Source organism: Alternaria dauci, chromosome 10 (genome assembly GCF_042100115.1).
Source record: "Alternaria dauci strain A2016 chromosome 10, whole genome shotgun sequence".
Classification (NCBI taxonomy): Eukaryota; Fungi; Ascomycota; class Dothideomycetes; order Pleosporales; family Pleosporaceae; genus Alternaria; species Alternaria dauci.
This window is the reverse complement of record NC_091281.1, coordinates 672371-686803: the sequence shown is the minus strand read 5'-3', so window position 1 is coordinate 686803 and position 14433 is coordinate 672371. Positions and strand designations below refer to the sequence as shown.

General features: G+C 53.1%; 2 protein-coding genes across 2 annotated transcripts; one reads left to right on the top strand and one right to left on the bottom strand.

Moving 5' to 3' along the window:
* Nucleotides 1-443: 443 nt before the first annotated feature.
* Nucleotides 444-6343, bottom strand: ACET3X_009640 (uncharacterized protein). Its single transcript, XM_069455778.1, has 7 exons — nucleotides 6267-6343; nucleotides 5413-5837; nucleotides 5338-5364; nucleotides 5211-5289; nucleotides 4832-5158; nucleotides 1031-4781; nucleotides 444-982 (listed from the first exon to the last, which is right to left on the bottom strand). The coding sequence occupies exons 1-7, from the start codon at nucleotides 6271-6273 to the stop codon at nucleotides 844-846; spliced, it is 4755 nt and encodes a 1584-aa protein (XP_069302473.1). The 5' UTR covers nucleotides 6274-6343; the 3' UTR covers nucleotides 444-843.
* Nucleotides 6344-6486: 143 nt separating this feature from the next.
* Nucleotides 6487-9141, top strand: ACET3X_009639 (uncharacterized protein). Its single transcript, XM_069455777.1, has 5 exons — nucleotides 6487-6704; nucleotides 6760-6784; nucleotides 6852-6863; nucleotides 6922-7324; nucleotides 7376-9141. The coding sequence occupies exons 1-5, from the start codon at nucleotides 6685-6687 to the stop codon at nucleotides 8728-8730; spliced, it is 1815 nt and encodes a 604-aa protein (XP_069302472.1). The 5' UTR covers nucleotides 6487-6684; the 3' UTR covers nucleotides 8731-9141.
* Nucleotides 9142-14433: the final 5292 nt, after the last annotated feature.

Sequence of the window (14433 nt, the reverse complement as noted above, 5' to 3'; positions counted from 1 at the left end):
GCACTAACACTTTCTCCCACACATCCCCCAGCCAGAGACATATGTACACATGCCCCTTCCCCACAGCCGCATATGTCTCGCTAGCCCTACGCGTCCCTTGATCGTGTGATCTTCCAGTGTCCGACATTCGTCGCCTTTGAATTCGCTCAGTGTCAGTTGCTCCATCATGCTGCTGCCACCACCGCCCCGATCATCACTCACCGCTTGGCCTCCAAGCCACGTGTGGGCCGTCGAATACTCTAGACAACCGAGAATCCAAACCCCCGGAGGACGGCACATGTGGAAGATTGGGCAGCAGATGACTCGCGTGATCAATTTCCTTCCTCCACGTAGGCCAAGGCTGCAGTCGGACAATAATAATACCTCACCATCAGCATGCGTGCACTAACTCCACATCATGCAGTGAGCCAAAGACGCCAAGTGTGTAGTTCGTTGCATGTTGCAAACCCGCAGGTGCTGAATCTACATGTTGCTAAAGATGAATTCCCTCCTTGCAAAAATACCTTCCCTTCTTGAAATATCGTATGCACTATCCCAAGTGCCGCCGCCGATGCGTGTTCAACAACCTGTACGCTAGTTTTTATTTGCGCCGCCCAGCTAAAATCATAAACACCGGGACACGCCCTAACTGGGCAGTCCATGCAATACAAGAAAAAAGACGAAGAAGCAAACAGTGCCCGTAACTAGCCATGTCTTGAGTAGTCAACCGAGCCGAACACCTACGCTATGCTGCAAATATACATGGCGGTGTGCCGCCGTAGAAATCGAAAACGCCCATATGTCTTTGATGGAAGTGGTGGACTGATGCATGGGCATACTATGCACCTGCACAGGAACGCATCCTCAAGCGCCGTTCTTTTGTCCGTTCGTTGGAGTCGCATTCGCCGCTGGCTTCTCCTGGCTCAGCATCTTGTTGTACATGCCCTTGACTGCCGCGACGGTGACACCGGGCCGAGGCCAATGGTTGTTGATCGTATAGTTCCTGTCAAGAATCAGTATACATCTCTACAACATCGTCGTGAATGCTTACCATAGACGATCCTCGAGCTCCGCATTGTCGCGAGTCTCTGCGCGAATGAAGTTGCCGATAGCGATCAACTCAATCTTGAGCACCTTGACCATCGTCTCCTTCTGTGGGTAGTTCTTCGGTGTCGCCTTTTTAAGGCGGCCGAGATTGTCGCGCACCGGTCGAAGCTTTCGCTCAAGGAAGTCATCCGGCTTCTTCTCCTTGGGCTTAGGCGTCTCCACACTGCGGTCAGGCACTTGGCTCTGACTGTGAGAGCGTGGGCGGTCCTCAGAGAGGCGTGGTCGATCATCCCTAACACGCTGTCTATCCACGTCGCCGTTGGTCTTTTTGCGGTTTTCTGGCGTGCCGTTCCGATCAGACGTCTGCACACGACGATCAATGCTGCCTCGGTCGTTGCGGTGCTCCTTGCGGTGGGCGTCAGACGGCCTGTATTGGTCGCTATGCCTAGGGCGATCATCCCGGCTCCGATCATGATGACGACCTTCAGTCCGGCTGTCAGGACGACGGATCTCGCTGCCGCTATGGGCGCGATGCGTGGGACGCTCCGAGTCCCGTCCTTGTACCTTACGTGCTAGGCCAGCTGGAGCAGGACTAGCAGAAACACCCTTGTCTGCCCGTCGCGCAATGTTCAGCTGATGCTTCTTGTTGTTGCGGTGATGGTTTTCCATCAGGCGCTTGACATTGGGGTCCGACGTGCTCTTGTCTTTGAGGACAGTAAGCAAATAGTTGGCGCGACGAACCAGATGCACAGCACCAGGGGACTTGGCATTCTTCTCGTCAGCTTTGGTCCGCTCTTCCTTCTTGTCGACACGGTGCTCCTCAAGGTAGAACTTGTCAGTCAGACCAAGCTCTGGATCGTCGCGGATGGGGATCCACGCGCCGTAGCCGTGGCGCTGGATGCCGATACAAAGCATACCATCTTCGCGTGCACCCCAGGGACAAGAGTAGCTTGCGGGCTTGATAGCGTCCGGTACCCGGAAGTTGCGCCACTCGGGCGTTGCCTCAACCGCTTCCTTCAGGACGCGCATCTCGATGGGTCGCTCCAGAATGGTCTCTGCATTGACCTTCTTGACGTTACCGAAGTCGAAAAGAACGGCTTTCTTGTCCTTCTTCGTGATTGGGCGCTTAGTCTCAGCCTCCAAGTTCTTGAGCCTAGTCTGCTCGTCCTTAACAAGCTGCGTGCTCATGGCAATGATTTCATCGAGAGTAGCTTTGACTACGCCCATGTCCCGACCGACAAGCCTTGCCGCGCGGAGCATTTCCTCGCCACGCTCCTCGAGCGAACCATACCGGCAGTATGCGCCAATAAGATTACGAGCCTCCTTCGTGTTGAGAGGGCGCTTCGGGTCGCGCTTAACGCTATCGTCTGGCTCGGATTGCTCGTCATCATCGACATCGACTTGAGAAGCCTCGAGTGCTCGCTTCTTTGCAGCTCGCTGCTCTCGTGCACTTGCTGAGGCTGCCTTGCGCTTTCGTGGAGCATTCTCTTCGAGCAACTTCTGGGTCTCTTCTTCATCTTTCCGCTGCTGGATATCGGCCTTGACTGCCTCCAGCTCTTCTTTCGGAATGATGTCGTCCCATTCGAGATCGATCTTGACATCAGTGTACTCAAAGTTCCGGAGGAACTCTTCACCACCGTCAGATGTAAGACCAGCAGCCTGCTCAGTCTTGTGCTCTTCAGCATTCTCCAAGACGGAGTCAATGTCGAGCTCCTCAAGCTTCTTCTGGTTACCAGACTGCTCGAACATCTTCTGTCCACGACGCTTGAGGATATTGTTGATATCATCGGCGGAAGTCGGCTCTGCTGCAGCGCGACTCATCTTGTCGTTGAGCTCCTTTTGTTGACGATCGGTCACACCACGCTGGATTGTGATGAACTCAAGCATACGCTTGTTGCGAGCACGCTCCAGAATCTCCTCTTCGATGGTATCTTTCGAGACTAGACGATAGACGCTGACAGGCTTCTGTTGACCAATACGATGAGCTCGGGCCATGGCCTGCAGATCTGCCTGAGGGTTCCAGTCGGAGTCGAAGATGACAACGGTGTCAGCAGTCATCAAGTTGATACCGAGACCACCCGCCCTAGTCGACAACAGGAAGCAGTAATCCTCACTACCGGGAGAGTTGAAGTGGTCGATAGCAATCTTCCGCTCTGCCGCTGGGACTGTGCCGTCCAGACGCTGGAAGGGGTAGTTGCGCAGCTTGAGGTAATCGGTCAAGATGTCCAACATGTGCACCATCTGACTGAAGATGAGCACACGGTGACCGTCGGCCTTGAGTTTTCCGAGGAGCCGGTCCAGCAGCATCATTTTACCACTGGAGGTAATGAGGGCCTTGAGAGTCTCTTCTTTTGACGCACCGGGCTTGACGAGCTTGTTCTCAGCGTTGGGGAAGAGCAAAGCATGGTTGCTAGCCTTCTTGAGCTCCATGACAATGTTCAACAGAGACTGCTTGTGGCCCACACCACCCTCATTAAGAGCCTCGTAGTTGCGGGTGAGGATGTTCTTGTAGTACTCCAGCTGAATGTCGGACAGTTCAACTCGAAGAATCTTCTCAGACTTGGGAGGTAGGTCGTTCTCCACCTTCTCCTTGGTGCGGCGAATCATGTAGGGCTGAATGGCTGAGCTGAGTTCGGCAAGCTTCTGGCTGGCGTCTTCCGAAGCAAGATCAACGTTCTCGTCAACGGAGATCTTTCCTGGCATAAGAAAGTCCATCAGGGCGGCCAGCTCACCCAGTGTGTTCTGGATGGGAGTACCCGTGATGAGAAGTCGACATGGTGCTTTGAACTGTCGCAGCCTATCGTACAGCTGCGACTCGCGGTTCTTCAACCGGTGGGCCTCATCGACAGCAAGGAACTGCCAGCTGATGCTCTGCAGAAATTGCCAGTCCGCAAGAACGTACTCGTAGGTTGTCAAGAGGACGTTGAACTTGATCTTCTTCACGTTGCCGTCAACCAACAGCTCCTTGTCTCGGATGATGCTGCGAGCCTCTTCTCTACCGGTATAGATGACATAGTTGACATCTGGTGTCCAGTTGTTGAAGGTGTCCGCCCAGGCAGGCATGGTCGATAATGGCACAACGCAGATCATGGGGCCATCTTGCCTCCGATCATGCCTCAGCCAGTTGATGAAAGACACCGTCTGCACTGTCTTTCCGAGACCCATCTCATCGGCAAGGATGACGTTTGTGCCTCGACACCAGTTGTGCGCAAGGAAGTTGACACCTTGAAGTTGGAAGGACCTCAGCTGACCATACTTGATGTAGTCAGGCTGCGCATCCAACTTGACAAACTTCCTGCGGGTATTCGGGTTCGCCTCGCGGGCGTCGGAGGAGGGTCGGTTCGACGAGCGGTCAAGGAATCGGTCGATCTCGGATTGCGACAAGCGGCTGACCAGCGACGCAGGTTCCCATGTGCAGAACTCGTATGTCAGACCCTTCCACTTGACATAGTATTCCAGCTCATCCTCGCCGTCTCGTGAGTCGATGACGCGCTCTACGACGTGGAAATCGAGCTGGCTCTCGCGCTCAGCTTCGCGTGCGACCATGTGCTGCTCGTACTCTTCTGGGTCGGCGTTCTTGCGGCTGTAGACATACATGTCATTCTGGACAGGACCCTTGTAGTAGTTGTCCAACTTGCGGTAGCCCTTGTATGTTGCAGCCGTCGTGTAGTCTTCCCATGTGGAATGGTAGTGTGCCTTGTCTTGCCATTTGACCAGGTACTCGAAGTCGCGTTTGTCGAACCCAGGATCCATTTCTGCCATCAGTTAGCACATGGCAGTATATCAGACCAGTAGTCCGCCTTACCTAATCCGTTCTTCGGTCGATGGTCAAGGATCTTGTCAATAACGGGGCCGGTATCTTCTTGCGCGGTCGCCCAGTAGTTAGGAGTCGTATCGTCATCGTCCTCCACAAACTCGTCCTCGTCTTCTTCCTCGTTGTAGTTCGCGACTTGGGCACTGCGGCGAGCAGAGAACCGGACCTCGGCTTGCGATGGAGGCTCGCGACCCGCAGCAACGGCTTGCTGACGCTGGCGTTGCTTCTTGGTTGGGATGTTGCGACGAGCGCCCACGTAGCCGTCCGACTCGGAGTCGGAGTTGGCTGAGCGATAGACTGGTGTGGGTACGTTCGAGGCTAGGCAGGCGGATTAGTACGACTTCAGATGGCCAGGATGGGGTAGACAAACTCTTGCGCGAGGCTGTCCTCTGTCGCTTGCGAGGCTGGTCAGAGCTGTAGTCTTCATCATCTTCATCATCACTATCCATCTAAAGCGAGTTAATAATGGCTTCTTCCGTCATCTGGGAGTCACTTACGATGCGACGACTAGGGCGGGCACGACCCTGACCTGCGGTTAGCTCATGTGCAAAGAGACTGGAGATGCCACGTACGCTGCGACGCAGACCATAGAGCTCCGGGTTCTGTTCTATATAGTCTTCCTTCTCATCGCTTGCCTTGCGTTTGCGCGGTCGAGTTGACTCCTGTGATGAACTCCGGGCGCGGTCGCTCTCTTCATGCGCAGACGGCGGTGACTCAGAGTCGTAGTCGCCGTCTGGCTCGCCCTCGGCGTCAACATCGTCGGACGAGTCTGAATCCGCAGCCACCTCGTCGTCTTCATCATATTCCTCGCCCGGCGCGTCGACGTCGGAGGCTTGGTCGACTGCGGCGGCCTCTGGTGAGTCGGACTGTTCGCTGTCGCTGTGGTGGGAGGAGCTTTCGGCGGTCGTCGTGTGAGCCGCGAGAGGCGACAAATGGCCGTTTGTGTATGGTACCGAGGCGACATGGCCTGGTGACGAGGGCATCATGATGGACGTGGCTTTGGTTGATGGTCAGCACGATATTTCAACCTTGTGTGGGTTGCAGCGGCCCAGAGCGGGTGCGTTGGATAGAGCAGAACTACGCGATCCAGAATAGCCAGAAAGCGGCCAGGAAGCAGGGTGAAGACTTGTGCAATGGAAGTGTGATGGAATGCGGTGTTGGTGGATGAGCGCTCGATGGAAGAAGGGCGGTGGAGTCGCGTGTGCCGGTGGGTGGGCGGATCAAGTGTACACGGCGGGGGAGAGCTCATATGTGCGCTCTTTACGCAGCGACAGAGCGTGTTATGCGTGAAAGGCAAGTTGCTGGATGCGTGGGCGTGATCTGGCGATGGGATTGATGGACACGGACAGGGCCGACAGCAGGCAACGCCGGCAGGGTTCGCGGGTGAAAGTTACGCGCCAACAGAGTCAAAAGAGAATATACGTACAGTCCATGTCCAAGACACCCTCGAAATGGGTAGTGGGGGTTGGTGGTCTTGGGGGTGAGGTATAGGCTAGGTAGGGTCGTGATCTCTGGAGCGCGGAGGTTCCTTACAGCGTTCAGCGCTAGCCCCGATTTCAGCCCTGCCCTTTGTATACGGCGAATCAGCGGCCAGTGAGTAAGCGCACCTAAAGGCCGGCAACGTCAGTGTCCACCTTTCTTTCACGTTGTTTCTTTCTACTCTGTGCAGTCGTCGTCCGGGATACTTCTTTCACCCTCTGCCTGCAGACTCCGCGCGCGCCTCTAATAGCAGTGACTCTCCCCGAGTCCACGCACGCACTGCTTTAGCCGTCAACTTCTTCACAGTTTGCGACTCCTGGGCAATCCACACCAGCAATCGCCAGAACCACAAAGCCGCCGCCAACATGTCTGACAAGCTCACCCGGTACGTCACATGTCTTTGTAGCCCTCTCCCATGTGTATTTGCTGACACGCTCCAGTATTGCCATTGTCAACTCGGACAAGGTACCCCACTACCCCTCCACACACAAAAATTGATCACCGACTAACGCGAGCGTGTTCGCCGTGACAGTGCAAGCCCAAGGCAAGTCCATACCCCCATTTGCGCCTTCGCGCCTTCTCTCTTCTAACACGCGTCGCAGAAATGTCGACAGGAGTGCAAAAAGTCGTGCCCAGTCGTCCGCACGGGCAAACTGTGCATCGAAGTCGACTCGTCCTCCAAGATCGCCTTCATCTCTGAGCGCCTCTGCATCGGATGCGGCATCTGCCCAAAGAAATGCCCCTTCGACGCCATCAACATCATCAACTTGCCCACCAATCTCGAGACCCAGGTCACCCACCGATACTCGGCCAACAGCTTCAAGCTGCACAGGCTGCCCATGCCCCGGCCGGGCCAGGTCCTGGGTCTGGTTGGAACAAACGGTATTGGCAAGAGCACAGCGCTGAAGATTCTCAGTGGCAAGCTTAAGCCTAACCTCGGTCGCTACGACAACCCGCCAGACTGGGAGGAGATTCTCAAATACTTCCGTGGTTCTGAACTCCAGAGTAAGAAGAGCAAATTTTTGGTCAGAGGAGTGACTGGCTAACGGCGCGTAGACTACTTCACAAAGGTTCTAGAAGACAATCTCAAGGCTGTCGTCAAGCCCCAGTATGTCGACCAACTTCCAAGGGCCATCAAGTCGACCGACCGCTCCGTGGGCAAGCTCATTGGAGCCCGCTCGCAGATGGAGAACCTCGATGAGATGATCGACGAGCTGGAGCTGCGCCACATTTTCGACCGCGACATTGGACAACTGTCTGGTGGAGAGTTGCAGCGTTTCGCCATTGCCCTCGTCTGCGTCCAGCAGGCCGACGTATACATGTTCGACGAGCCGTCATCTTTCCTCGATGTCAAGCAGCGTCTCGCAGCTGCCCGTAAGATCCGCAGTCTGCTCCGCCCCGACGACTACGTCATCGTCGTCGAGCACGATTTGTCTGTCCTGGATTATCTCTCCGATTTCATCTGTGTCCTATACGGAAAGCCCGCTGTCTACGGTGTTGTCACGCTGCCAGCATCTGTCCGTGAAGGTATCAACATCTTCCTCGATGGCAACATTCCTACCGAGAACTTGCGTTTCCGAGAGGAATCGCTGCAGTTCCGTATTGCGGAGGCTGGTGATGAATACATGGTGGACCACAACCGTGGCTACAGCTACCCCAGCATGACCAAGACCCTCGGAGGCTTTGAACTCAACATTGAATCTGGTTCCTTTACCGACTCCGAGATCATCGTCATGATGGGTGAAAACGGTACTGGAAAGACGACTTTCTGTAAGATGCTCGCCGGTGCTCTTCAGCCTGATGGCGAGACCAAGATCCCCAAGATGAGCATTAGCATGAAGCCTCAGACCATCACTCCCAGGTTCCAGGGTACCGTTCGCCAACTCTTCTTCAAGAAGATCAAGGCCGCTTTCCTGAGCCCCCAGTTCCAGACCGATGTCTACAAGCCGCTCAAGATGGACGACTTCATCGACCAAGAAGTGCAGAACCTCTCTGGTGGTGAATTGCAGCGTGTCGCCATTGTTTTGGCCCTCGGTATTCCGGCTGATATCTATCTCATCGACGAGCCCAGTGCTTACCTCGACTCCGAGCAGCGTATTGTTGCGTCACGTGTCATCAAGCGCTTCATCATGCACGCTAAGAAGACTGCATTCGTTGTCGAGCACGATTTCATCATGGCTACCTACCTTGCTGATCGTGTCATTGTCTTTGACGGCCAACCTGCTGTCAAGGCTCGCGCCAACAAGCCCGAGTCTCTTCTTACTGGTTGCAACACCTTCCTGAAGAACCTGGACGTCACCTTCCGCCGTGACCCCAACTCTTTCCGTCCCCGTATCAACAAGGACAAGTCCCAGCTTGATCAAGAGCAGAAGCTGAGCGGAAACTATTTCTTCCTGGAGGATGATAGTTGAAGAGGTTTTTGAGAAACGAAACACGCCTCCCTCCCAGCGGCGCCCGCAAGGGCACGTCAAGACCGGCATGACTAAAAAGGGCAACAAGAAGCGTGGCTTGAGAGGACGCGCTGTGAGCCTACTAGATGATGGGGAAGGTGCGGACGAGGAACTCGAGGAAGATGGCCGTCTTCTCATCGGCGGTCGACCTCCTGCGCTGGTCATTTCGAATAGCGTGTAACGTGGACAAGGAAACGTGCTATATCAGCCAGCCCGGGTCAAGTTAGGTGACCGCCGAATACCTGGAGGATGTTGCAACACGTGTTGCCGATGACGGAATGCGAAGCGTTTTGAGCCCAAAATTCATCTAGTCATTAATTTCTCGAACGTGGTAGAGAGCATACAATGACAGTAGAAATAAACTTCTCCGCCACAACCAATTTGCCAGCTCTCCTCTATTGCCATCGCGTGAAGCCCAGCAATCTCCACATGCTTTCCTCTAGTCGACGTTAGCATCCAAGGTAGGTATCAATGAACTACATGTATTCACTCGCTCTTTTAATCACAGAAAGGTTCGCTTAGACAAAGCAGTGCTCATTTCGACGGAAAAGTCGTGTCAAGAGCGCCCTATCGTGTTCCGGACGGCCTGATATGTTCCGAACGCCCTACGATGTTGACGCTAACATACAGAGATATTAGGCACGCGAATCTGGTGCTGTTTACCAACTTTACAAAATAACACGAAAAAAGAGGAAATTCCAATCAATCATACAATACTCCATCGCGGCTGCTCCATACGCTGATCCAATGGAAACTCCGCCTCCACGACCAAAGGCTGCCAACGATGTTGATATGGAACCCCATGCCATCAACCTAGATCTTGATGAGACGCGTGCAACAGAACCAGAATTTTCGCTCCCTCCTGTCGACGGTGGAAAAGATGCATGGATCTTCCTGTTCTCAGCCTTTGTTCTAGAAATCCTTGTCTGGGGTAAGTTCTCCGTCTTCGTCCACACCCAACCAGATCAATGCTTACCCCCAACTAACACTTCACAGGCTTCCCTTTCGCTTTCGGTATATTCCAAGAATATTACACCTCGAACCCGCCATTTGCCGGCTCCCGGAATATACCCATCATTGGGACGTGCGCAATGGGCCTCATGTACCTTTTGTCACCGGTCATCTTCAGCTTCTTCGCGTGGTATCCTAATTCTCGACGTCGATGCATCACCGTCGGGCTGATCATCATGTGTCTTTCCCTTGGACTCAGCTCGCTGAGCCAAACTGTTCCGCATCTGATTGCCAGCCAGGGGATTTTCTATGCGATTGGAGGCGTGCTGTGCTATAGTCCGGTCGTGGGGTTTATGGATGAATGATTCGTGAAAAAGAAGGGCTTGGCTTTTGGTATTATGTGGGTATGTCTGCTCCCACGAAGCTCTCTCATGTATTGTTTTTCTCCTTGGTATATGTGCTCGTTGCTTTTCTTCGTCAGCTGACTCTGCGACAGGCTGGCACTGGTATCGGTGGCATTATCATCCCCTTACTACTGCAATACCTCCTCGGTAGATACGGCTTCCGCACTACTCTCCGTGTATGGGCAGCTGTTCTCTTCGTGGCTACCGTCCCTTTGACTCTATATCTCAAGCCGCGCCTTCCCGTCTCGCAAGCCACCCACCACCGGAAGGTCGATATGGCGTTCTTCCGAAACAAGTCGTTCCTCCTTTTCCAGCTCGGCAACGTTCTTGAGGGCTTCGGCTACTTTATCCCGTCCATCTACCTCCCCAGCTACGCTAGAGCTCTCGGCGCATCGAGCCCTGTGGCTGCTCTTACTCTCATCTTGATCAACGTCGCCGCTGTCTTTGGTTGGATATTTATGGGTGGAATCGTGGATCGCTGGCACATTACGACATGCATTCTTGTATCCACTGTTGAATCTACGCTCTTTGTTTTCCTTCTCTGGGGGTTTTCTACCAATCTGTCTCTTCTCCTCGTCTTTTGTGCTGTATATGGGTTATTTGCGGGCAGCTATTCGACGACGTGGGCGGGTGTCATGAGAACGCTGAAAGAACAGGAGCAGGGCACAAACTCAATGATGGTGTTTGTGGTGCTTGAAGCTGGCAGGGGTGTTGGAAATGTTGCTTGTGGGCCAATGAGTGAGGCGTTGCTCCGAGCGGGGGATGTTGGAGGCAGGGGGTTGTATGCCAGTGAGTATGGGCCGCTTGTACTACTCACTGGTATCAGCGCTGCATTGGGGGGTGTCAGCTGCTTTGGTAGGACTTTGGGGTGGTTTTAAGCTCTGGTCGACAATGGTCTTGCAGTGCCAACGGCCGTGCTGATACATGTACCTTAAAGCAGTCATGTACGTGCCGCGATGTACGCCTATAGAAGCAATATCCTCGGTCAATAAACTATATACTATTGACTTGCGAGAGTACTAACAAGATAGGCGTGCGTGAGATCAGCGATGGAATGGTGCATGCAAAGGACAACATCTCGTCTGCATAGGTTTCAATGTCCTCCGCTCGAGAACTAGCAATGTCCTTGGATTCTTGTTTAGCCGGAGGGGTATTCAAGCCCACCAGAGCCCAGGCTATCCCAGTAATCGAATTTCCAGGCGGTACTGATCCGTCACTACCATCTCCAGTTATTCGCTCAACATCTTCCCGATCGTGACGAGCGTCTCGGTCGCTCTGAAGCCTATCTGTCATCCATGTCCGTAGCCTTCAACCTGGGATCCCCACCTGTCTCTTGAAAGACTCTAGCCACTCCACAAAATCTGCAGGCGTTTGATTCCACGCATCTCCTCCATTGTAGAGTAACCACCTAGCCTGATGCTGTATCTCTGCATCCGACGGTATATGGCAGTTTGGGTTCTGTGGGCACATGGTAACTGCCACCCAACGTTTCAAATTTGGCACAAATCCACGAAAAAAGTTTGCATCCTCTGGATGGTAGTTGGCCAGGTTCTGTTGGTCGAATGAGTTAGTCGAGGGTGTTGGAACGGCAGGCATATCATCTGCTTGGACTGGATCTATTACAGATGAGTTGGCTTCATAGTCTGTTGGGAAGAACGCGGATGGCGATAGTGAAGATGGCGGTGACCATGGAAGATTGTGATTCGAGTATGACTCCAAGCTCAGACCCGATACCAGATCGTTCGTTGCGTTCTTCTTGGATATGCCATTGCGCTCTTTAAATCTGGAAAGCCAACCTGTGCTGGAACGCATAAGTGTGGTAATCCAACTCGCGAAGTTCTCAGACGGAGTGAGCGAATCTTCCTCGATGCGCCGGATAATCTCACAAGCCTCGTTCTGGATGTGCACGTCGTCTACGTGAACATCCATCAGTCTTTCGAACTCGACGAACAGCCGAAGCTGCGATTCAAGTGGACATTTTGCAAACAGATTATGCTGCCCATGGATCTTCAAGCAGGAGATTTCACCATCACATGATAGCTCCATTGGCCTCGATCTTGCTTCCCTGGCCAGATCCTCAGACGGCATGATCAAGTCGCGGAGCCAAGAGTCACCTTTTGTCGAGGTCAAAGTCGGACAGTCTTCTCCGGCCTTGTGTTCGCATGCGGTGATGATTCGACAAGCTTCCAGTTGCATGGCGTCATGTGTCGGCATCATGCCGGTTCTGCTATACCAGTCGTGCCTAAAGATCTCCATTTCAGATTTGAGAAGCTCATATGCGTCGACGGGTAGGCCGTGAAAGGCATCACTGGCCTTGATTGGAAATGGTAATTGACGCTCCAAGTGAATGAAATCTAACATGGCAAAGTCAGTTCTCACAAACGTTCACAAGTTAGACAGGCGCAGGACTCACAAGGCGGTATGGAGTTCTCAACCCACTTGAGAACATCATCGTCGAAGCCCCATTCGCCCTGCCATTCTGCCATTGTAGAACCCGACTTGAAATGCTCGGCTAGATGATCGATTCGCTCTCCCCACGAAGTCATCCATGTATTGCAGAATCCGCATCGTGATCGCACATCAAGCCTCGATATCTTCCAGTGTTGCATAGACCATTCTCGATATTTAGCCTCATGGACAAGTCTCAAGTGTTGAGTGAGGTGGTCCTTGCGCAAAAATGTTCGCTCCTTCAAGTCGCGTCTGCTGCACGCCAGAGGATTGTGCATTTGTATATGCGCATCATCGGGCGACATCTGGCCACAGAACGTACAAGATAATCCTGCAGTGCCAGGTTTTTCCGCCAATGGATAATCTGATCCACAAACCCATTGCTCGAGGGCTAGGTGCATCGACTTCTCATTGCGCTGCCAGTCATGCTTTGTCTTGAACGTTTCGGTGCAGAATGTGCATTGGTATGTGTATTCCACAGCTTGAACAGAACTGACTTCTGCCCGTGGGCGGCGGCGTTTTCGTCTTGAGGCGCGCGTACTTCTGTGGGAGGAGAGGGATCCCGAGTCGGACGTGCCAACACTGCTCGCAGAGGATATGTAGTAGGGAGATGACCAGACATCGTTATCGTTGGACCCAGGGCTTCGGATATCGTAACAGACTAGATGATGATGTTAGTGATGACTAGAAAACTGTGTAGCAGCGTAGTAAACATACACGAAGAAGCTCCTGATCCCGACGCTATCGCTTGCGCAATATGTCTCATCGCCGCCCCTTCTTCTTCTGGCGGCGAGTCAACCTACCGTTGCAGCGGACCCTTGAACTTCGTTCTATGTCTTACTGCTGGCGTCCCAGGCCGAGGAATGATATCAACAGGATCTGTCTGCGAGCCACGCACTTGCGGAGAAGCCGGCCTCACACATTGCATACGGCCCCTGCGTCTCGTGTTTGCGAACAAGTTGGTGATCCGTTTTCGACTCAAACCAGTCTGGCTTTGCAAGACATGGAAGTCATCGTCGTTGGGGTATGGGTCCTGTTTATGCTGCGCAAGCCAATTGTTCAAGATCCGAAGTACATTTCTGGAGAAACGTCCACCAAGCTTGGGCGCAACGGTTGGTACCAATGTGCCAGTTTGAGAATTCAACGTGTCTCTCCACTCATCCCCAAAGGTAAAAGGACCATTGCAATCGGGGTTCATGGAGTCCTTGTCCGATGATCTTATTGGTCGGTCAGACGAGTCGAACTCAGAATGAGAAGGTGGATATGTAAAGAAAGGGAAAAACGTTTAACGGTTCAAATGCCTACGCGATGTAATCGGCTCTCCATGTGTCAAAGAGTGTCTGCGTTTTGAGTCAAGGCATGGAGTGGATGTGAGCAACAACGGGGGATCGTAGGAGTCAAGATTCCAGATAGCCGCTAACCTGAAACAGAATAGTGCATGTCATGTACGCCTTTCGACCTTTCCGCAATAATCCAAGCTTCGCTCTCGAATCTGATAGAAAGGGAACAGATGCGGCCACCAGACGTCCAGCCATCGGGGCATTCTCAGACTGGAGAACTTTGACATTACGGATCCACAAGACAAGGATTAAAAAGTATGTTCTAGAATTCATCTTCGTATCTATGGCTCATCTCACGCACACTCGCAACCCAGGTCCACGCAACGATAAACCCGCCAATTTTGTTAAAGAGGAGATGCGCTGAGCGAAAAGAAAGGAAAAAGAAAGGGGTATCCATGTCCAGAATATCCAATCTCAGCGGTTCAGCAGCGGGGGGTATAATGATGGTGCCCAGTAAACTCCAATGACAATGCAATGTGTAGAACAAAAGAAAAAAGACGTAATGTGAAGACCCAACTGTT